A 25,384-nucleotide genomic window follows, 5' to 3' on the forward strand; every position below is an offset into this window, starting at 1 on the left:
GGGGTGGACAACACGCTGCATATCTGCGCTGGCATGCATCTTACCTTCTCCTCCTGCTACAGCGCCGGAAGTGTCCAATTGGGTGACCCCCACAACAGCTTCTGGCTCAATTGTAGACTCAACGAGGTCCTCAAGGGCTGTGTTTGGAGTGACGCTGGATGTTACCCCTCCTGTGCCAGCTGCATCTTTCACCCTTTCCTCTATCCTCTCCTTTGCCCTCTTCCTGAGGTCATACCACCTCTTCTTCAAATCGTCAATCCTTCGGTGGGTGACTCCTACAGCATTGACTCTCTCTTTGATGCGCAGCCACATTTTGCGCTTCTCTGCCTCTGGCAGCTTTAGGGACAGCTTGCCAAAAAGCTTGTCGTGTTTGCTGCTCACCCCCTCGATGAGCAGTTCAAGTTCTTTGTCCGAAAACTTTGGCTTTCTCTTCCTGGGCGTCTCCTTGTCCTGGGGTGCATCCCTCTCCACCCTGGTTGTCTGATCAATAGCTGGTTTGTGCTGTCACTGTCTCACTCCTCAGCTCCTGTGCTCTGCCTCCTCCTCTGAGCTCCTCAGGGCACTAAATGAAGCATGGGCTGTGTTACTTCCTGGTTGTGATGTCATCAACCTGCTTCCGATGCGATTTTTCTTTTTTAGTGAATTCGCTAATACCGAAATCGCAAATACCCATTCGGTATTTGCTAATCTTTGATTTGGAGTCTCGCAAGCGTGTTTTCCGAATTATTTAACGATTTTTAGCGATTCGGTATTTAATACCGAATCTGTTGATGCATCGCGGTATGCGACTCCTTATTAGAGATTCCTTATTTTTCGCTAATAAGGACTTGTTTTACCGAATTTTGATGCATATGCCCATAGATACCTAAAAGGTCCATAAGAAATTAGTTGTTGGTCGACTGGGGTGTTAACCCTAGTCAAGCAGCAACCAAAATCTTTGTCAGGGTGTTGGCTGCAATACTCTGAGGTCACCAGATGACATCTTACAGTTGTTTTGCTAGTTTCAGTGTCTCTCAGTGCCTTCAGCCTCTGTCCATTGACAGTGACCCGTTCCCTATATTTCCTAGTGTTACTAGGCATGTGAGTTCTCTGCACCATCTCTCGGGTCACCCAGGGACACTAGGGTAACTTCTACGCTGCCCCCCATTCCCCCAATAAAGACAACTTCCTCCTCAAGCTCTACACTAGCCAGCCCCAGTGACTGCTCACCTGCGGAGGTCTGTGTTTGCTTGGCACACATGGCATCCCGCTTGAAGTTCACTTCTGCTGGCACTTATAGCACTTGGGGGAGGGGCCTTCCCTGAGGACTTATTGTCAGGGTACCACTTCTTCTTTTTCTCAGTTGCGGATTGGGAGTCCTGACCCACGGAATTATTTTTAGGGCCTTTAGGGAACTCCCCCACCTTCATCTGGTGGGAACCTTGTCCACCCTTGTGGTGATCCTACCTCAGATAAATGTTTGTGGAACCTGGTGCTGACCCGGTAACCTGCCTCCTCAGCAAGGTACCAGGGGTCAGGGAGCTTACTATCAATCAGGTGTTGCTGTAGGTCCACAAAACAAAGACTGAAAATGTGCTTCTTTGTAATCAAAGTATACAGCCTCTGAGAATAATCTACTTCACTGCCCTTCACCCAGCCATCCTGTGCTTGCAAAGGGGGTCCCCAGGTCTGATGAGCCGTTTTCTGACTCTCCTCAAACTTCTGCCTATACTTCTGTGGAGTAAGACCTAACTTTCTAAAAAAGGGCTTCCTTCTTGGGGAGGTACTTCATCCTGGCCCCCTTCTCTAGGGCCAGTCGCATATCCCTCCGCTTGCTAGGGATGTGCTTCCACAGGGCACGCCCCCCCATTCCTCCTCAGGGATCCTGTTCATCTGTAAAGCAACCTCATAAGATTCAAACAAGTTGTCAATACCGACCCCACAACAAAGTCAAGCCCCGACCCTAAAGAATATGGACCCTCTTGTCTTCAGAGGTCACTGCAGGTAAGCTTATTCGTAAAGAAGGGGGACCCCTACTAATGATACATTCACTACTTGTAGGGAAACATATGAGAACTTTTTTGTAAGGCAATAAGTAGTGAGAATTATAGTAACGCCAAGCATCCAAGACAGCGACACTAAATTACACAGTTATTGTGACATGTAATGGAAAGCTGATAAAGACAACAATTATTCTTGTGATGTAAATTGATATTTTTGTTTTATTTCAGTATTTTTTTTGCATTTATAAAGAACATATTTAATTTATAAAAATATACATTTCTGAGTTAAAAAGTGCATGACAAACATGTTAATTTATCAGGTGAAAAAATACAAAAAAAGGGAAAATACAGATTGGGCAACAAAGATGACTCCGATGTTAAATAGGGCTTGATTGTATTAAGCAAAGCGGTAGATGGGACTCTACGCGCGTTTCGGCATTAGCCTTCTTCAGGAGTCCGTCAATTTGCAGTGAAAACATAAACACAACACTAAGGAAAACAATTGAAAAAACATGTCACATAATATAAAACTCTTAATAGTTTGTCTCTTCATACTCTATATAATATGTACGTCTTGGGTCTAGGTCAAAATCCTTCATTATAACTATCTTGATATCGTGATCCTATTTTGATATTTAAACATAATAAAGGCAGCTATCAAGGTAATACATCAAATATACATTGTCAATTTTGAATCACATCTATGGTCACATGAGTATGTGTATGTCATACACTATACAACGGATCTTTTTATATTTTTAGTTATTTTTAGTTAACTTCTACTCAGAGCAAAAAAGTGATCTAGTAGATCCAAAAAGTATTAGCCAAGATTAGGAAATAGAGAGAGATAAGACTATACGTTGTATTCAAAGAGTGAAGCTAAGAGAGTAAAGCGGTGAGGCTATAGATATTTTTTATATTTTTTATATAACTGACCATTCTGACAAATGGATGGGTATGATTCATTATCTCATTCTTCTACATAAGGCAACAAAAAATTTTTGAGAGGTATTGTTCTAAGAATTACTTACATAGGATTGTTTAAGGTGCACTATTATGCTGTTGATGTTCGTTATGGGCAACTCTTGAGGTTTATCTTTTTCTTTATTCTTTAAACAAAGGGAAAAACCATTTTTAACATCCATTCTGGCTGTATTACATATATACCTAATTATTGTATAAACAACCTTGGTGTTTCTCTGCGGGCACTTGCTTACATCGCCATCTTGATTAAAAGGGTATTGAGCAGAGGGGTCAGTGGCAGACTGGTTATGCCTTAATGAATGCAGGGTGAAAGGTAAATGAAATATACAGGGGGGGGGGGGTGTTAGGGGCCACATAGTTATCTAGGATATGAACTATTGCAGACCTCAGAGAAACAAAGCAAAAAAATAGTTCAAGTTACCTTGTCTTATTATTCTTTGTTGACAGAAGAAGAGTGTACACTTAATGAGAGACTGATACACGTTGTAGGTATGATATAGCCTACTGGAAAAAATAAGGGTATTGCTATTTAGTGACTAGTAGTATATTTGCGGTGTATGATGTTAATACTATAGGCCTGAAAGGTTGAAATGATAATATTTACCTACTATAGCTCCTTTTAGGTATTGATTCCTGTCTTTAAACCTCTGAGACAACTCAGCTCTCTAGATAACTGTTGAATTCAACAAGATGGACAACATCAGGTTTAGTCAGTGGTAAACATACGAAAGCGTGTTGACCTATGTATTAAAACTAAGTGGCCATACATACCTACAGGCACAGTGACCTTATCCTTGATATGGATTCAGTGAAAGTAGGGCCACGTAAGTAGGTAGTCTTCTGATTAAACTGTACGTGACGTAGGTGTCCAAAACAAGGGGAAACAGAGGGAATGGTGTTATTATATATGAGCGTGTTAATAATATGAATATATCTATTATACGATGTGCCTAGGTGTACTAAACATACCTTGTTGATTGTAAGTTGCCTAATATAACCGGGAGTCAGAGCTGGTCCATCGTGATGGTCGTGCCGAAAGGAACGAGATCTGAATAACACGAGGTTTATATAATGCTGTTTCAATCAGCGCCCAGTGTGGTTGCTAATTGAAAAAGCGTGTGATTCCTAGCACAAATACTACAGATGCATATCGTGTAATCCCTAGTTAACCTTGCCCAATACGAACGCATTGGTAGTTCTAAATAAACTACTCAAAGCGAACACTCCCAGATCTCGTGAGAGTACGGTATATCCAATGACGGCACTTTAGTAGTTCGAACACATAACTACTAAATGTGAACACTCTCCAATATCGCGAGTATACGATTACCCAATGAATTAGTTGTAAGCGGCTTGTAATGCACATTAGTAGTATAAACAACATATATCAGAGTGCACGCGAGTCTGGATATAATAAAGGTAAGAAATTATGAATGAGGTCAGAATGGTGATGTACACGAAATAGTCTTAGTGGACGTGGATACGGCATGCAATTGGCACACCGCAATGATACTGACCAAATCCAAACTGGATATTTTAGTGGTAAATGGAAGCCGTTATAGGGCGGACGATGGTAGATAATTCTTATAGAACTTATATCCCATGGATTAGGATTTAACCGATGCACTGAAATTGTTCTAAGCAGTCAAGCCCAGACCTATTGGGTTTGCCAGCTTGTGTTACGGGGAAGCCGATATTTCCCTATCTGTTCCATCATTATATTCAGCTCTCAGCTAGAAACATTTGGTGTCTCAGTTGTAAACAGCTTGTAATGCACATTAATAGTACAAACAACATATGTCATAGTACACGCGAGTCTGGATTTAATAAAGGTAAGATATTCTAAATGAGGCCAGGATGGTGGTGTAAACGAAATAGTCTTAATGGACGTGGATGCGGCATGCAATTAGCACACCGCAAAGATACTGACCAAAGCCAAACTGGATATTTTAGTGGTAAATGAAAACCGTTATTAGGCGGACGATGGTAGTTAGTGCTTATGGAACTTATATCCAATGGATTAATGTAACCTGATGGGGGATCCGAATTTAGTGTGCAGTGGTGTGTGATACCAGCCGGTATCGGTACTTGTATTGAATAGAGAGGTCATAGATATAATCTCAAATAAATCATACCGGGGCGTCATGGGGGTAACAAAGTTCCAATGGCTGGCTAGATGTCATTATATCTAAAGTGAGAAATTTACAACATGACAATCTGGATATAATGCCGTCAGACAATAATTACTAGACCATATATTGTAACCAACCTCTTTACTATATCTGGATAGATCATAACTAGACATATGATATTTTATCTGAATGTTATTATAAATTATTGCCTGTTCGCCAGGTACTCTATGTTGTCATGGTCCATAGCGACTTTTCAATTATAGATAGTTTTATGCTGGTTACATGATCTTCTGTCTAGATACTGAGTTAGATAATTGCCTGTTCCCAGGGAATATCTGAATTCAGACCTTTAGTTGCTGTCTCAAGAGAAAAAATCCAATATACTTCTCTCTTCCTACGGATCTTATCTGGGCACAGGCCTGTTCTAGGTTTTATACTTTCCAAAATAAACCATCTAAGATCCTCTGCTGAGTGTCCATGTTCTATGAAGTGCGCTACCAATGGGGCATTAATTTTGTTTGTGCGCACTGCAGATTTGTGTTCTGTAATTCTTTTGTTGATTGTTCTCGAGGTTTCACCTACATAACCTCTATTGCATGGACATAGTATTAAATATACTACATTTTGTGTTTTGCAGTTGGTCATGGTTTGATTGGAAATTGTGATGTTATTGAAACTAAGGTCTTTACCTTCTATCGCTTGTGGACAAATTTTACAAGTACCGCATTTGTAATTTCCTGTCACTGGATTCTCACTGGTTATACTCCTTTGTGTGAATGGCTTCTTATCTGGTAATCTTGATCTTACAACCATGTCTTTTAAATTTTTGTTCCTTTTATAAGCGAAAACGGGTTTAGGTATAGTTTCCTGTTTTGATTTGTTGACATTCAAAAGATGCCAGTTGGAACATATGATTTGTCTTAGTTTGTCATTGAGCATCGAGTGTCTGGTGACGAACACCAATTTGTCATTTTGTTCTCTGTTCTTACCTTGGAGAATTGATTGGCGATCATAGAACCGTGCTCTTTTGAATGATTCCCGAACAAGCCTGTGCGGATAGCCACGATCTATAAACTTCTTCTTCATGGCTATTGAGCATTCATCATAGTCTTGTAGCCTGGTGCAGTTGCGCCTTAATCTTAAAAATTGGCTAAATGGGATACTGTTTTTTTGTGTGGTGGGGTGGAAACTTTTATAGTGAAGCAACGTATTACGAGCCGTAGGTTTCACAAATAAGTCTACATAGAGTTGCCCTTGGTCATGTTTGATGGTTACATCCAAAAATTCCATGTCTATGTTGCTAATGTGAGATGTAAACCTAAGGTTAGGATCAGCTGCATTCAACCACGATAGAAACTCATTTAGAATATCCTCATTGTCGTCCCATATGAAAATCACATCATCGATGTAACGCGACCAATGAAGGATGGTCTCATAAAAGGGCGTGATCTCATTAAAGATATGGGCATTTTCAAATAGCGCCATATAGATGTTCGCAATCGTAGGGGCGCAAGATGCGCCCATACTGACTCCTTTCTTCTGTTTGTATAGACTACCATTAAATTCAAACACGTTTTCCTCTAGCACAATGCGAAGGCAATCTAAGATAAAGATCTTATTGCAGTCAACTTCATGGTTGTCGATGAACCATTCTGTTGCAGTAATAGCGCCAGCAATAGGAATATTAGAGTATAGACTCTCGACGTCTAAAGTGACTATCCACTGTCTTTTCTCATTAAATGCAGTACCTTCAAGTAGGTTAATGATATGACCCGTGTCCTTAACATAGCCCGGTATTGTAGGTATATATGGAGTTAAAATGGCGTCTAGATATTTGGACAACGGTTCTGTGGCACTCCCTATGGTATTCACGATGGGTCGAAAAGGTGGATCTAATTCATTCTTGTGGACCTTTGGTGTCCTGTATAGAACCGCCATTCTTGGTTTAGACACATTTAGGTAGTCGTGTTCTTTTTGACATATATAGCCACTATTTAAAGCCCTCGATGTCAGTTTTTGTATTTTTAGTTTGATTTTAGACGTAGGGTCTTTTGATATTGTTTCATAGAAGACAGCGTCGTCAAGCATGTTTTTGATTTTAGATGTATAATTGGAAGTATCCAAAATAGCGATGCCACCACCTTTGTCACATCCTTTGATGGTGATGGTGGTGGATTCTTTCAAGAATTTGAACGCACTGTGCTCCTCCAGAGTTAGGTTACACGGAGTATTGGGTATAAACTTCGTGGCTACTGTCAATTTTTTCATGACAGTTTGTTCGAAAATGCGAATCTCTGGGGTCACTTGTTCCAGGGTAGGTGTGAAAATAGATTTAGGCGCTAGACCTGACTTATTGTTGTCTCTTGAGTTGAACTCCGTATTAGAGAAAAATTCCAAAAGTCGAATTTTTCTGAAAAAGGTATGCATATCATTAAACAATTCAAATTTATTCAAGCCTGAATGTGGTACGTAACTAAGTCCTTTTGATAACAGTGAATAAAGTCCCTGGTTGGGTGTCTGACTACTGAGATTAAATATAGGTATAGGTGTCATTCCCTCCAGTATCTTGCATTCCGGGTTTCCAAATACCTGTTTGGGTTCGTAGGTTGCTGATCTTGGTATTGAGGTTGATGGTCCTGGTAGTGAGGCTGATATTGTGGTTGGTACTGGGGCTGGTATTGTGATTGATATTGTCCCCTTTGTTGGAAAGACTGACGGGGTTGGTACCTTCCCCTGTATTGTGACCGATAGCGGGGTCGCCAATTGCCCCTGTTCTGTTGGCGCTGTCCTAAAAAAGTAGGTCGTGACCTCTGATTAAATTGATATCCCTGATTTTGATAGGGAGAAGAACTACCAGCACTATCGGAGTCCGAGGTGTTTGAAAATGTGGTAACTTTGCGATTCCTAGTTTCTTTAGGATCTGATTGTGGGTTCATGGGATTTAACATTAAACATCGGAGTCATCTTTGTTGCCCAATCTGTATTTTCCCTTTTTTTGTATTTTTTCACCTGATAAATTAACATGTTTATCATGCACTTTTTAACTCAGAAATGTATATTTTTATAAATTAAATATGTTCTTTATAAATGCAAAAAAAATACTGAAATAAAACAAAAATATCAATTTACATCACAAGAATAATTGTTGTCTTTAACAGCTTTCCATTACATGTCACAATAACTGTGTAATTTAGTGTCGCTGTCTTGGATGCTTGGCGTTACTATAATTCTCACTACTTATTGCCTTACAAAAAAACACTGCAGGTAAGCTGCCACCATCACTGCTGGACATGTTAATATCAGCCATCATATTTCAAACACCAGGAAAAAATCAAAAGCTTATTCCAAGGAGGCAGTGGTGCAGAGCTTAGCATCCATGTCACATTTTGGGATGACTGGTATTTTAAATCACTGAAGAAATGGAGCAGCTCTATCTCACCTCCTAGTGATAAATGGTTACTTGACATGGGAGATGTAGCAGCATTTGTTGACATGTACAAAACACCCGGAAAGTTGCTCCATACGCTAGTTTCCAGGCATACTTCCGGGATAGTAAATGGACATCTTGCGGCAGGAATGGTATTCTAATGAAAGAGTTCTCCATAGTAGAAAACTTCACACAAGGGAAATAGGATCCTCTCTGCATATCACACCTTTAGTATTCTCAACAGGTAAAACTTGTTTCCCTGTGCAACAGGGAAACAAGTAGCCCCACCAAATGTAGGGGTGAGCCATTTCCCTTCCCACCCAGGCACAGGATTTACACAAGTCTGTAGCTGCAGTACAAATTCTACTGTTTCCCAGGGGAGAAGGGGAAAGAGAGAGGTATATATCCACAAAGGAACATGTTTTTGGGTGCTCACACATTTCCCCGGTTAACCATACCTTGGAACAACCATTTTCCCATCCCCTAAGTGGGATTAACAGAAGCCGAAAACTCAGCCCTTGTGGCAGGGATCTGCAACAGGTAAAATGTGGTTATACCTACCAGGAATCTCTTGGTGAATTCCTATTGGGCATACAACAGGTAAATTCAGCAATAAGCCTACATCACAACTAAATTCACCTTTGAGAATAGGTCCCAGTATGTTGTACTAGTGGGGCTACCTTTAGAAATTGTCATGCATTATGAGAAAAAGGGGATGCTCATATCTTCACAAATAGAGAACAGTTGGCAGACAACTAATTATTCAAAGGGACCAATGCACTGTGAAAAAGGCAACTTATGCCACTTCACAAAGGCCAACTGTTAGCTAACAGTATGTGATACACACAATTAGCCAACTCCCACATTTTCATTGCAATTGCAACTGGCATTGAGGTGGGCTCAGAACACTGCTGGTGACAAAGCATCTTCTTTACTGTGGTGGACTCCTAGTCATATGAAAAGAGATTAAATGTACCTTCCACAGGATGTATATGCTACCAGTAAATTCATTATTTTTCTGGCAAATGGTCTAGAAATGGGATTATAGAATGTGTATGTGCAGCGTGTTCATTGCTGGTTGTAGTTTATTGTTCTACTGCTGGAAGGGGAGAGAAAGGCCAGAGGAGTGAATGGGAGGAGGGGGGTCAAAGCAATCTTCTTCTGCATATTATGTAAAACCCATACGCTTACAAGTTATAAGTTTATAAGTTTGTTTTTATTGCACAATTATTTAAAATCATTGCAATATGCAAAAATATGAAAGACAGTAATAGAGACATTCGAGACTGTTAAAAACTGAAACTAAACAATAAATGGGTGGGAAGGAAAAGTAAAAGGACAAGGAAAGTCAGGGATCGGTTACTTGCAAAGAATTACATTCAGGCATTACACAGAGGGAAAAGTCATGGAATTAATTTCGGTAATGAATTTGACAAAGCGGGTCGCCATTTGAGGCGAATCCCCCCTCATACATTCCTCAAGTGCTTCTTGACATGTCCTGATACCAAGAAGGCGCCAAATTGGTCTCAGCCAGAATATTCTTTGTGGCCGCAATTGGTGGCAAATGCACAAAATGTGAATTAAGTTTTCCTCTCCCCGTTTGCAAAACCGGCATTGGGAGGAGGCTCCTATCTTATATCCTTGCCCAAACTTGTATGCTTTCAGCGGAATTAGGCCAAATCGGAATCTCATTAGCTGGTGCTTAATATACGGTTTCATTGCTGATGCAAGATAAGATGGAAGAATTTTTGGAGCATATAATTTGGCGGCCCAAGTGCCATGGGGGAGCTTAAGCACCAGTTGTGTGTCCGATTGGTTTGAAAGGATTTTTGCTTGCTTGATTAAGAGATTTCCTTTCGTTTCGTTGGGCAGAGAAGAAGACCATATGTCCCCCGCTTCGAGCGATTTGAGGCAGAACGTTAGATATTTATTCCATGATGAAGCGGGATTTTTGAGGACCAGCCATATACAGCTCTTTAGCGTATGGGAATTTGCTTGTTTCGCTTTTAAGCAATATATAGCGAATCTTGCAGCCATAATCCAACGCATGGAGGATAGAGAAAATTCTTTCCGTATTTGGGCATGGGAAGTCGAGTTTGGCAATCGAAAGACCCGGCGGTAACAAGATGATTGCGCTCTATCAAGCCAATTACTCAGTTTGTCCTTAAAGATGATTGCTCCAAAAGTAATTGTGGGCAGAAATTTTGCGTTAATCAGTTTTATTAATGGGACAAAATCCTGAGAATGTAGGGCGTTCTTTGTTCTCAAAAAGACCCCCTCTAGACGGCGAGCCACTGTCAGCATCTCAGTTATATGCACCGAGCATCTACCTTTGTGGTCAATCCAGACACCTAAGTATTTGTATGTAGCGACAGTTTCCAATTGCTTCCCCTCTATGAACCACAGGAGCTTTTTTGTGTTCGTAGGTGATACTGCCATCGCCTTGGTTTTACCTACGTTTATCTCGAGCATATTGTTTTTACAATACTGGGCAAAAGAGTTGAACAGCCTTTGGAGGCCCACCTGAGTTTGGTCTAGCAGAATCGTGTCGTCCGCATACTGCAGAATTTGAATTTTGCTTTGGCCAATTCCTGGGGGGAAGGCTCTTGATCCAGTTAACCATTCCGGAAGGTCAGCGAGGTACAGATTAAAAAGTAGTGGAGCGAGGGTGCACCCTTGTTTAAGGCCTCTATTTGTAAAAATTTTGTTAGAGGTGGTCCATTTTGATGTTACTCTGACCTTGACCCATGTGTCCGTGTGAAGGGCTATTAGCGCATTTAATAGTTCCCGCGGAATTCCCCATTTTGACAGTTTTTCCCATAATTTGGGACGGCTAAAGCTGTTGAATGCTTTGCGGAAATCAATACATCCCATGTACAGGGATTTGCCTTTTGCAGCTATGGTAGTCTCCATCAAATGGACTAACGAAATCAGGTTGTCTTCGATGTGGCAGCCTTTTCGGAAGCCAGTTTGACTAAAGGGGATTAGATTATTCGATTCCACCCAATTTGTAAGTTCTTTCAACAATATGCTTGCATAGGCTTTCCCGTCCACATCGAGTAGAGCTATCATCCGATAATTATCGGGATCAGAGCGGGAACCTTTTTTATGGAAAGGTACTAAAGTGATCCTTGCCACGTATGCGGGATGGTACGTCCCAGTATAGCATCTTCGAATAACGGAGTCAACAGCAAAGCCCATTTTTGTGCAGCAGCTTTAAAAACCTGTGTTGGAATTCCATTGGGGCCTGGAGCGCCCCCAGAGCGCATTTTCCTTATTACCACAGCTATTTCTTCAGTTGCTATCTTGATAGGACATGGCGTGTCTTCCTCCTCGACTTGCTGGTCTAGAGTTAGTTGAACGCCCCTACTGCCAGTTGGTACGCCCGATGTTGTATACAGCTCTTTGACATACTTCTCCCAGTCAGCTGGGGAGATATTAGTAGCAGTCGGAGGTTTGGCAGCTTTGGATGCCTCGTTCACCCAATTCCAAAACTTCCTTTGATCCTTGGTTTTAATTATCTCGAAGGCTGCCACCCAATGATGCTCTTCTTCCTGTCTTTGTAAGGCGAATCTGGCCTTCCTATAGACTTTTTGAGCCGCTGATATGTCGCTCTTCAGAGATTTATGTTGGCTTTCGCTGTACATATGGGCTCGTTGCAACTTATTTAGTTTGCTCTTTGAGAGAGTTACAGCTTGTTTTTGCTCCAGCAAGATAGTCGAAACCGGGAGCACCTGTGGAGGGCTACTTGTTATTTTTAATGCCAACTGGTCTCTGAATTTACTCAGTCTTGTTTCCCAGGAGGGACCTGCCAAATACTCAGCCCCATCTTGGCAATGTTCGGAAAGAAGATTATCAGTCTCTGTTTCAAGTACTTCACGTTTCTCCTCGGACCATCTCAGTTTTTTTACCTTCTGAAGGTTTAATTCCCGTCCAATCAGGGGAATTATTGGGCGATGTTGAGGCCGAAGGGCGATGTTACATACTAAGATGGCATGATCACTGTCTGCAGATGGCGTTACCGAGAACTGGTGCACCAGATGAAAAGCGAAAAGAGATATCCAGATGTAATCTAAAGTAGCCATGCGGAAAGGGGATATATGGGTATAGGCTGCAGGATTGTCGGTGGGAAATCTTCCATTAAGAGCACACAGACCGGATTGATTTAGTTTTGTTGCAAGTCTCATTCCAACAACTTCCTTCCGTTGGTATTGAGACTTTATCTCCGGAATTGCCCACTCTTCATTTCCTAGTGCTATTTGGAAGGATTGACTTGGGTCCGGGTCCATTAGGTTACAGTTGAAATCTCCCATTAGCAACCACAAATCATTTGGGAATAGAGCTTCCTGATCCTCTATTATGGGAATCAAAGTGTGTAAAGTTGCATCCTGGCGAGTTTTTACAGGGTGGAGATAGATGCAACCGAGGATGATTTTTTCCCTTATTTTCCCCTTATCGTGGCTCTTGAACTCGATACTGAGAAAAATATAATCGCCCTTCCCATTATAGAGTGTCACTAATTTTGCGTCCAGTGAATTCTTTACGGCGATCAACACGCCCCCGGATGCATGACCGCCTACTGCAGAGGGAATAGCAAAGGATTTGCATGTAGTGAAATCTTCCCAGATGGTATTCTCCAAGGCCCAAGTCTCTTGGATCGCAAGGATGTCGTTTAGCTCCTGGAGGTCCTTAATTGTGCGACACATTTTCTCTTTGGTTAGGCCCCTAATGTTCCACGAGCAAATGTTTAAGCATCGAGCTTTGTCATATTTTGATTTACCTTCTGACTGACTTGCCGGTGTTCTACCCTAAGGCCTTAGAAAGCCAGGACCAATCATGAGATTTATTTACTTTAAATATGCACTTGCGTGGACCTCCTGCAGCTGTGGCGATTACTTGAAGTGGAGTGTCCATCCAGGGTGCTGCTTTTAATTCCTGTCTTGGGCCCCGTAGCATCGGCTGTTGTTGCTGTCTTCTCCCTTCCACATTTAAGTCAGAGCCCGTATTGTTGGGCAGCGGGGTTTCAGGTTTTTTTTTTAAGAAGGACGGATAGTTGAGGGACGTGTAGGAACTTACTCGAATACCCCATTCACTCAGTTGTTTTGAGTTTTTAGCTAATATTGCCGCTGGCTCCGGATTGATAAAAATTACCAGAGTTGACTCATTTTTTTGGCCCCAGGCTGGGTCAATAAAAGCCACTGTTTCAATGTCTGCTGTATTAATGTTTTCTAAGCCTGGCAAATTCTGGCAGAGTTTTAGAACGTTTCCCCTATTGAGGATGTCCCATTGACCCTGCGATTCATATTCTGGATAGAGTAGTACTTTTTTGCTCTGTCGCTGTAGAAGGCTAGGTTCCTGTATATTAGTATTAGCTTTATGCGTAAGTGGACGATTGGGGGCACCAATAGGAGGATCCGTTTGGGGCTTTTCCCTGACATGGTGTTCTAGGTGTTCTAAGACAGTTTGCTTTAAAGTCAAGGGATGGGTACTTATTAACTGAGCGCTTATAACAGATTCTTGAGGGGAAGATATTTTATTGTTAGGTCCGACCTCCTCTTGTGCGGCCCCTTTGTTGGTTTGGCTTTCGTTTTCTCTTAATGTTGGTGTTTCTGTGTTAGAGACTCTTTTTATGTGCCCCATGCCTTCAGCAGTGGGCATGTTTATTCTGTTTGTAGTGGTTGAAGAGTTTTTAGTGGCAGGTTTAATGGACTTTTCACTTTGAGACGGATGGTTGCTACAAGGCATTTTCATATTGCTGTTATGTTTAGGTGCTTTTACCTCCTTTAGGTCTATTGTTTTCTGTGTAGGGTATTGAGTTGGTTTTGATTTTTCAACAACAATGCCTTTGTGGGGGACCATTGATTCGTCTAGCTCCTCCACCTTGTTTGACGAAATATTCCTCCCATTTGTTCCGAGCCATTGTATTAGTGCAGTATTCTTTTTATTAGCTTTATTTAGTTTCTTCAGTTTTTTCTTATTTTTTCTCGACAGCGTTGTACCTTCCTTCAGGACTTGCTTGGGCTCGCTTAAAGGCATAGGAGAGTTTGTTGCGACAAAAGCTTGGTCAGGAGGAAGGCTTGTTGCGATATTTAATTGTTGCTGGACCTGTTTTGAGCTGTTATTAATATTACTGGGGCTAGCTAAGATGTTGAAAGTTGTTTCCTGATTTCACTGGTGTTACATGGATTTGGGGATTGGAGACGAAGCTAGTTTTCTGCTGAATTGAAGTACATGCTTTCTGCGATTTTATTTGTGGCCTTGTCTTTAGATCTTTAATTAGCTCGGACATTATTTCAGGCAGAGTCTCGAGTTTTTTTATCAGAGGCTCACAGATGCAATTGGTATGCATATTGTTTGAATGTGGGGTGATGTTTGCTAGCAGTTTCTGGTTTAGGTGTGCTGTGGAGGTATGATTTTCACCCGCGTTGTTTTGGACCCTTCGAATCAGTGAATTTAATTGTTCAAGTTTTTTGTCAATGCCCATTATAGAATCGGCTAGGATTTGGAGAATAGCTATCTGCGTCTCGAGTTTATCGGCATGCATATGGGCAGCAATAGCCATAGAATTCAGGGCCTGATTAGTGGCTACAAGCAGCATTTCAGTTTTAGATGTTCCTGGGCTTGCTTGAGGAGACCTTTGTATAGTGTTTACCGACTGGGAATTTCTTCCATTTTTCTTAGAATCGTAGTTGAAACACTTGTCTTTGACGTTATTTACAGTTTTACTGTTGGTGGGGTTTGCAGACAGAGCTTTGGGTAATGCCTCAAGTGAGTCGATGTTGCTAAAGGGCATAAAATGGGGGGCTCCATTTGGAATTGGGGTAGATGTATGAGATAGGAAGGGAGGACTACATTTTTGAGAGTAGTCATTTGAAACGCCCTCTGTCATGTTTATCGTTTTTTCATGTGGCTGCACTTCTTGCTGAGATAGTATTTTTGGTGGTTGATTTAAGGAGCAAGACGATGAAATCCAGATTATTGAATCGGCTGGATCGGCTGAGGAGGGTTCCGCTGTTTTAACATAGAATTTCTCTTTTCCGCGTTGAGCCGATGTGGTTTCTTTCTCGGGGTCATTTGCAATGGCGAGGCTATTAGCATGCGATGTAACAAAGACAACAGACGATGGCGTGGGTGATAGCGCAGGTGATAGCGCAAGTGGTGATTTAGTTGTACTTGACTACATCCAATGTTCGTCTGGAATAAGGGGGGGAAAGGGTAATAACGGGGGAGAGAGAGGAAGGCTGTCCTGTACATTCCCTAGTTTGGTGCCAGGAACCAAGGCAGTAGCTTGACGGTGAACAGTTATTTCTGGGTACAGAGACGGTAGGTTAGAGGGGTCAGACGAATTTATACGTTGCTGCTGTATTTTCAAGGTCTTATTGCGTGCTAATTGGGGTGTTGCGCTATTTCCTTGGCCAATCTTGAAAAAATGCTCTCGAATATCAGTTATTCCGCTAATTTTTCCTTTTGATGTGTGCGGAAGGCGGGCCGTTAACGCCGTTTGCACAGAGCCTCTGCTGAGACTGTTTTTGACCTTTTTATTGTCAGGGATTCCCATTGGGGTGCTAGGAAAAAATTCTGAAGCCTCTTCCCTTTGTTCCGCTTACTTTGGGCAGAATCGAGAAGGAGATTGGCGACTGCAACCTGTCGCCTGAGGATATAGCAGTTTTGATTTCTGGCGCTTGGCAGACTTGTGAGGGCGGTGTGTTGGTTGCAGTAGAAGGCAGCTCCTAGTGCGCATTTTAGTCGGTGCGTGGTTGGATTATGTGTAGATGTCAGTCAGTCCAACTAGGTGGCTTTAAATGCGAGAGCTAGTGACAGCCTAGAACTTGACAGCTGAAGCTGATGAGAGAGTGAGCGGATCACACAGGGGGAGGCCACCGGCGAGATCAGACCTAGTCGGAACCGCCTGGCCTTCTACCCCCGGGCTCTTACTTTACAGCTGTCTCTAACGGCAGCTAAGCTCACTATCTCTCACTAGCGCCCCCAGGAAGACTTTTTTACTGGCGTGGAGCTGTCAATGTGGCTGTCAATGTGGCTGGCTGTCGCTGTGGCAAGTCACAAGTCCCGAATGCAATTCGCCAGTACAAGTTTAAGTTTTTAGGTGTGCAAAGAAGTGCGGGACGCCAATCTATCGGGATTCTTCGGCTCTTGGCTTGCGTGCTCTATCACCACACCCTTGCATTGCTTTCGCTGGCAGCGTGACTAACCTCTGATATTGGGCTCGACACTTCCAGCGTTGTCTCCAGCAGTAGCGGTAGCGGTAGTGGTGGAATGAAGGGGGAGCGCAATGGCATCAGCGCTAGTGCAGCCTGCAGTGACTGTCTCCTCGGTTATGACTCCCCTTAATTATGGCTCCTCACACAAGCTACGACCGTAGTAATCCATGACTGCCCGTACTATATTGGTTCCCGCAGCCTCGAACAGTGAAGGACAGCGAAGGCAGCAGACAGTTGTAGGGGCAGCAGTTAGTGCCCACTTTTTGCTGCTTTAACCGCTTTTTTGCCCTTCTCCCGCCCTTTCCCCGCTTCCCCCGCTCTGCTTTCTCTCACGCCCGGGGTGGACAGCAGCAGAAGAAGCAGAAGAGGCAGCAGCAGCGGCCGCACCCAATGGCGGGTCGTTTTTCTCCCCCGCTTATCTATCGCCCGGGGGGGGGCAGCAGGGGCAGCGGGAGCGGCAGCAAAGGCAGCAGCGAAAAGCAAAAAAACGAAAAGCGCCAGCAAGAGCAGCAACGGCCGCGTCCGATGGCGGCGGCGGTTCTGGCGTTTACTGGCGTCCTCGCGGAGATTCACGACTCACAGGTGCCCTCTAGAGACCAGCAAAAGTCACCTACAACATCTATACCCTCTTACTAGTTATATACAACAGTAGTCTCATCTTCAAGATCATTTGTGTTATTTGTTATTAAGTCACCAACTCTGTGATAATTATAATTTTTAATTTGGATTACCTTCTCCATTGTCCACTTATCATGGGAATGTTCTGCATATTTGTTGATGAAATATTCCAGCTTTTCAGGAATCGTAATGCTAAAAAGAAAGAAATTAATGTGTCAGTTAAGATCCCTTAGGAGGTAAGGAGGCAGGCTTTAAATAGCATAATTTCTATATACAGTTCATTTACACAGTGGTTAATTGTTTCTGGTGGGCGCTGGTGGGTAGCTCATGGGCCCCAGCAGCATACTTTGGTGGGCTGTTTAAGGGAGGCAAGGACTCTTTCTATTCTTCCAACAAGCAATGGGTATGCCCAATGCTTGTTAAGCCCATAGAAAAGTATTTTGGGCATCTGGGCTGTCTGACTGGGTAAACACCCAAAATATAGAATCAAAAATATCGAGATGACACAATATCGAATCAAAAATATCGAGAGGACAGAAAATAGAATAGCCATAATATAGTTGAAAATAATATCGACATATAGGTAAGTAATATAGAATGTTATAATATAGAATGTCATTATATTGAAAAAAATAATTGTATTATATGTTAGTTTATGTGTTAAAAGTATATAATATTTTTTTATGTGTGTTACAATTTTTTAAAGACAATGAATTTTATGTTAATTCATTTTTGCGTATATTAGTTTTGTAGCGGGTTGTGCGTTTATAGGGGAATAGGGTGGGGAGACATTTTATTTACATTTAGAAAAAATAATAATGTAATAATTAATAATGTATAGTTTAATAATTAATATTGGTAATTAATTTTTGTGTATATTAGTTCCACAGCGGGTTGTGGGTTTGTAGAGGAATAGGGTGGGAAGAAATGTAATTTAAATTAAAAATTATAATAATTTATTAATTAATAATTTTATGGATAATACTTAATATTGTATTATTAAATATTTAAAAATGTATTAAGGATGCGGGAAATCCACAATCGTAATAGGCCCCTAAGTTTGAGACTACAGCCAAAAATATGTAGTGACAAAACTTTACAGTGGTTTGGTGATAAGACACAAACTGAGATTCCAAAATGGACATATTTTCACATCTGACAGACAAATACATCCAAAGAACCTCCAGATATTCCTATAGTTATCACTGTGAACATGGGAAAACAAATATTGTTTTTGCTAAAGCAAGCGAACATCCAAATCAATAAACATTCACCTGTAGTGAAAATTAATTATGATATTGATTTCACCTTAAATTACGAATGTAGTAACACAGGATAGAACTGTGTATGTTTAGAGGAAAGGTGTTCTAGAACGTTTATCACATCCTACAAGCTGAGCAGTAGCTTACAATAATGTGCACAATAGCCAAATTGTACATCTGGTCAAACAAAACATTTTTATGGAGCTCATTAAACTCACCAGACTCACTGATCTGGAATCTCTTCTCCATGAACTTCTTGTTTGAAGATAATTTAACAAGAGTTTATAAGGAGCTAAAAGCCATTTTCCCATGACCCTGCCTTATTCATAGATGACACAACTGATTGGAAGGACTAAAAATAAATGAACTCATGACTACCAAATTAACACACAACCAGCTTGGCCTTTGCTTTGAGCCAGATGAGAAGTAGTGTGACCACCATGCAAACTTAGACATGTTTCTATAAGTAAACATGAGGAAGGAAAGCAAGAGTATCTTTTGAGAGGAAACACCATGTTTTAATGATTGTGAGACAAAAGAGAAAGGGAACTTACTTTGAGGTATCAACAGGTTGTGGATTGAAGTTTCCTTCAGAATCCATGGAAGACTGTTTCACCATCATACTGACATAGTTGGATTCCATATAGTCTGGAGGCAAAGCTCCTGCAACTGAACTTAGGCAAGGTAAGGCCAGCTTGAAAAGCTCCTGCTCATATTTCTTTGTTGGAAAACACAACATAAAGAAAAAATCATAAAGGTGAAAAAATCAAACCATCAAATATCTCAGTGTTGTGTAACGGGATGGATCCAAGCAAAATTATTGAGATAGCAATTCACAAACGGACATCATTTCCATATATTTTATGGGGATATCCTGAAAATGTGTCAAGGATCCTGCTTTCCCAAGTCTTTGTTATGCACCCTGAAATGAATTATTATGGACTATTTATTTAAAAACAACATTCTAGAATGGAAGACATTAAGTGCGGTGTAAATATTAAACAGTGTGTAATATATATGCCCATTAACTGTGGTAATTGAATAAGCCTTACATATGGCAGTACTTGAATACTTCTATTGTACCAAGTAATATTTAAGTTTCTCAGAATCATTAACAATACATTATTGTGGAGAAGCTTGAAAACTCATTTTATATTAAACTTACGTGCTAAAAATATAAATAATTATACATATTCTGATAACACTACAAAATCTCAGGACCGTTTAATTACTCCACTGGATCTGAATTACATAAAAATGTAGCCATGAACAATGTTTCCATAATTAGATGACAGTTCTAAAAGGGATAAGAAAGCAAGTTACTTACCTGTAACTTTGGTTCCCCAGTATTGCTAACTTTCATAGATTCCCATAGCTTGTATCATTCCCCGTAGTCGGAATGGGAGTCTCGGTAACAAAAATAACATAGCAGTAGGTACAAAAGAGAAATAAAAAAGGCCTAGGCCACACTCCCTTTTGTAGCATATCCGCCTCTTTTTGTAATAGAGACCAAACTAAGCCTCAGCCTCAGCCAATCAGAGGAGCCTCACCCCATAGAACCCTCCTGAAGGAGCCTCAGATTTTCGTAGCCGTTGTGTAACAGTAACCACATCTGCTGAAGGCTGAAGGCTGAGCTTTCCCAGGGGAGGAGGGTGGGCGCATGGGAATCTATGAAAGTTACCAATACTGGGGAACCAAAGTTACAGGTAAGTAACTTGTTTTCTTGCCCCAGTATTGGAACATTCATAGATTCCCATAGCTTGTATCAGAGTAGCTAGCAGTAAGAAACAAAGCACATTTTGTAACATGAATAAAGAAACATGTTTGTATCCTTATCCACATGAATGAAGGAGGAAATTATATACTAAAATAACAACTCGTATCAACAGTAAATACAAAATGTGCAGAAATAGGAAGGAGGGATAGTAGGGAAAGTTCACCCATTAGTGGAAGAGGTTCATCAGGACTGCCTGGCTACAGCTGTGTCTTCCTGTGTCAAAGATACCAGGCAGTAATGCTTCGTAAAGGTGTGCACGCTGCTCGAAGTCGCAGCTCTGCAAATGTCTCTGATGTGTACTCCCGCAAAGAGAGCTGTAGATGAAGCCACGGATCTTGTGGAGTGTGCCCTAATCCTGTTGTTCAGCGGCTTACCCGCTGTGGAATGGCAATAGAGAATGGCACTGGAAATTAATCTTGCAATACTTTGCTTGGAAAGTGGAAGGCCCTTGCGAGGACCACCAAAAGCAATGAATAATTGTGAAGATTTACGAAATCCCTTGGTGCGATCCAAATAAAATTTCAAGCACCGCTGCACATCCAGAGAATGAAGAGACCTCTCCGCTGGTGTGGAAGGGTGAGAAAAGAAAGACTTGAGAATCACTGGTTCATTTAGGTGAAAGTCTGAAGGCACTTTAGGTATGAACCTCGGATAAGTTCTTAAAATCACGGTATTCCTTTTGAACTGGAGAAAAGGTTCCTGTATTGTGAGATCCTGCAATTCCCCAATGCGTCTCGCCGATGTGAGAGCAAGAAGGAGAGCCAATTTCCATGAAAGAAATTTCATGTCTGTCCGATGTATCGGCTCGAAGGGATTCTTCATTAGCTGTGCGAGAACTTAATTCAGTAGGAGGCGGAGGCCTCACCGGGGGACAGACTCGGAACAAGCCCTTGAGAAACTGTTTAATTATTCTTGAAGACCAGAGAGAAGGTCCAGATGCTGAACGTCTGTAGCGAGAAATCGCTGCCAAGTGAACTTTTATGGATGAATGAGCCAATCCTGTCTTAGCCAAAAACAAAAGATAGGGTAGAAGCTGATGAGGCTGAGAAGAGAAAGGGTCAACACCTTCCTCCCGGCACCAAAAGCATAATCTTTTCCATTTCAAACTGTAAGTTTTATTTGTGGAAGGAGCTCTAGCTTGAGAGAGAACCTCTCTTATTTCATTTGAGATGGGAAGATTCATGAATTCTTGCTGCTCAGGAGCCATGTAGTCAGGTTTATTGAATCTGGATACGGATGCCAAATCTGTCCGTGGGACATCGTGAGAAGATCCGGTATCGTCCGCAAAGGAAGAGGAGGGACGAGTGACAGAAGGTGAAGTTATGTGAACCAGAACTGTCTCGGCCAAGCCGGAGCTATCAAGATCATCTTGCACGGTTCCCTTTTGATCTTCCTGACAAGCCTCGGGATCATTGGAATGGGAGGAAAGGCGTACACAAATGCTCTTGACCAAGCTATCAAAAGCGCATTCCCTACTGACCCTTGATGGTGAAGCCTGCTTGCGTAAGACTGGCATTTCTTGTTGGTCAGGGTGGCAAATAGATCTAATGAGGGTTTGCCCCACCGTTGAAAAATTTCTTTCAAGACCACTTGGTTCAGTTCCCATTCGTGACTGACTGATGATAGCCTGCTGAGTCTGTCCGCCTTTTCGTTTAGGACTCCTGGTAGATGTTCTGCCTGCAGCGATATTCCATGAAGAATAGCCCATTCCCAAATCTTCTGGGCCTCCTGAGACAACGGAAGAGACCTGGAACCCCCTTCGTTGTTTATGTAGTGCATGGCCGTAGTGTTGTCCGTTCGGATGAGAACCTCTGACTCCTGCAGTCGAGGAAGAAATGCTTGAAGTGCCAGCCTGATAGCCCTGAGTTCCAGGAGGTTGGTGTGAAGAAGACGGTGCTGGGGCAACCAATGCCCGCTGACATTAAGATCCTGAAGCACCGCACCCCAGCCGTCCAGTGACGCATCCGTTGTCACCACTTGAGGAGACGGATTGCCCACAAAGGATAGACCTTGGGAAAGGTTTTCCTGTTTTGTCCACCACAAGGCTGCTCTTTTCATTGCGAAAGTGATCGTCACCTTGTCGTCGAATGAGCCGTGTACTTGCTTCCACTGTTTGTCTAGCTGTTCTTAAGGAGGTCACACCCTCAATCTGCAGTGAGGTATTAGAAGGATGCATGAGGAGATCACCCCCAGAAGGGATTTTAACGGCGTACTGAAAGACACCTTCTTCTTCTCAAGAGTAGTGCCATGCTTCACAGTTTTTCCTGCCTTTCTAAGGATGGGAAAGCCTTGTTGAGATTTGAGTCCAAGATGGCCCCCAGGAAACGTGCTGTCCTGGACGGAATCAGAGATGATTTTTCCTTGTTGAGAGTAAGACCCAAATTCTGGAATAGGTTCGTACATGCGTTGACTGCTTCCCTCGCAGCCTCCCTGGACGGGGCCTTCAGCAACCAATCGTCCAGGTAAGGGAAGACTTGAAAGTGATGTCTTCGTAGGAAAGCTGCCACCGGCACCAACACCTTGGAAAAGATTCTTGGGGCAGAGCGAAGTACGAAGGGTAAAACCCTGAATTGAAAGTGGCTCTTGGCTACTGTAAATCGTAGAAACCTCCTGTGTGCTGGGTGAATGGGTATGTGAAAATCCGCATCTTCGAGATTGAGAGTGGCCATGAAATCCCTGGATTGACGAGACGTAATATATCCTGAAGGTAAACCATCCGAAAGGATTGGGAAATGAGGTAGGTGTTGAGCTCCGTGAGGTCTAATACAGGGCACCCTTCCTCCAGCGTCTTCCTCACCAGGAAGAACCTGGAATAGAATCCTTTCCCTCTTTGAGATAAGGGAACCAGCTCCACAGCTCCCTTCAGGAGCATCTGATGAACTTCGAGCTGCAAGAGATGCAGATGTTTCGATGGAATGGCAGCAAGGAGCTTGGAAGGTGGGATTTGAGTGAATTCCAAGGTATGGCCCTTTCGAATTATGTTGAGCACCCAACGGTCTGATGTTATCTGAGACCAGTTGCGGAGGTATTGTGATAACCTGCCTCCCACAGATTTTGTAATGGAGGTGGGCACAGCAGGCAGAGCCAGAACGCCGCTGTTGCCTCTTGGACGTATCACGTCCCTGCCGGTTTTGTTTCCGTCTAGTATTCAATCTAGAGAAAGTTGAGGCTTGACCCTGTTTCTGATGATAGGGCTGGCGATACTGTTGTGACCCCGATCCACATGACGAGTACCGTTGCTGCTGGTATGAGCCTCTGTATGATGTGGTACTCTTGCCCCTGGCACCCCTGAAAGGAGTTTTCCGGTACTGAAGCGTACCAAGAGACCTAGCCGTCTCTGTATCCTTCTTTATCTCTTGAAGGGCATCATCTATGTGTGTTCCGAACAATGCCTCTCCATCAAAGGACAGGTCCAAGATCTTATTATGGACCTCTGGCCTGAACCACGTCGCTCTGAGCCATTCTTGGCGATGAAGTACTGCCGCTGCAGCCAAAGATCTAAAAGCTGTAGTGGCGATGTCCATTGCACAATCTATCACCTCAGCCGACGTCGCTTCCCCTTCTTGCAGAATCTTCTTGGCCTCACCTTTTGCCTCCTGTGGAAGCTTATCTAAATAAGGTGAAAGGTCACACTACAATTGGCGATCATACCTGCCCAATATCACCAGAGCATTCGCCGCTCGCACAAGAAGACTAGCCATTGACGAGAACCTTTTGCCTGCGTTATCAAGACGCCTGCCCTCTTAATCAGGAGGAGTTGTAAGAGGTGCCGAAGGGTTGCGGGACTTCCTCTGTGCAGCCTGTGATATCACAGAGCCCGGTTTAGGTTGTCCAATCAAGGACGCTGGACCATCCTCAGGCGCCTTATATTTCTTTTCCAGGCGTGGCAGGACTGGAATAACAGTAGTCGGGTTCTTCATAGCCTTAAGATCCTCATCACACCGATGTCCCACAATGGGTATAGATCGGGTATAGATCGGGTCACCTTTCTATAGGGGTCTTTAAAGTCGTAGAGAAAACATAGGCAGCTTGAATCGGCTTGATGCTCTTTCCATCAGCTTATGGAAACCCCCGATATCAGCTGGGGGAGAATCCACCGGATCTGGGTTAGGCGAAGCAGGATCCGGGATCACATATTCATCCCATTATAAGCCTTGATTAGGCCGGTCATCAATATTTTGATCCTCATCCGAGGACTCATCCTGTACGTCCGGTAGTGTTGAAGGAATATTCAAAGCAGTTGTTGGAGGCTGAGAGAACACCTGAGTTGGCAACACTGGAGAAATCGTCAATGGAGTTGTAGGGGCAGTCATAGTTTGAACCGCCGGGACAGACTCTGCCTGAGTCGTAACTTGAGAGGACCTGTTTTTATAGTCCTGCAGCATACTATGTAGTTCCGCCAAAAGTGAGGAAGGAACAGACACCATTTCTTGGCCTGCCGACTCTTGACGTTGGTAAGAATGTTGGTAAGTACATTCATGAAGAAACTCGCCCTCAGAATCAGTGTCCTGACTTTTAATCAGTAGCTGAGATGGACTGTGGGCATACCCAAAAGAGTCCTGATCCTCTTCGTTAGAATCCTCCTCTTCTTCCTCTAGTAACAAAGCGGGAGGCAAGGGGGTAACCCTCCTTGGAGACGTCATGTCCGGAGTTTATTTATTTATTTATTTGCTGGTTTATATAGCTCTCGAATCGACTCCCAGTGGAGTATCCCTGCGCTTTTGGAGCCGGTCGAACAGAGAGTGTGGATAGAGTAAGAACTAGATCTCATTTGTGAACAGTACGGTTTTCAGTTGTCTCCTAAATTTGAGATGTTCTGTACACTGTCTCAGAGACAGAGGAAGTTTGTTCCATAATGTGGGTCCTGGTATTGATAGTGCTTTGCTCCCATGTCTAGCCTTTTTAGCACGGGGCACCACTAGAAGAAGATTGTTGCTGGACCTGAGAGGTCGAGTTGGAATATAAGGAACAAATTTGTTTTCA

The 25,384-nt window shown here is 42.7% G+C and overlaps 1 protein-coding gene across 1 annotated transcript in view; it reads right to left on the reverse strand.

The window, feature by feature from the left end:
* The window catches only part of RYR2 (ryanodine receptor 2), a 3,071,198-nt gene that overhangs the window by 1,546,076 nt on the left and 1,499,738 nt on the right, over nt 1-25,384 (reverse strand). The window contains exons 49-50 of the mRNA XM_078648003.1: nt 19,179-19,342; nt 17,476-17,554 (exon numbers count right to left, since the gene is read on the reverse strand). Of these exons, the coding sequence (XP_078504129.1) occupies nt 17,476-17,554; nt 19,179-19,342 (243 nt within the window). The remainder of the gene's footprint in view (nt 1-17,475; nt 17,555-19,178; nt 19,343-25,384) is intronic.

The sequence above is a fragment of the Lissotriton helveticus genome, chromosome 6, assembly GCF_964261635.1.
Source record: "Lissotriton helveticus chromosome 6, aLisHel1.1, whole genome shotgun sequence".
NCBI classification, from domain to species: Eukaryota; Metazoa; Chordata; class Amphibia; order Caudata; family Salamandridae; genus Lissotriton; species Lissotriton helveticus.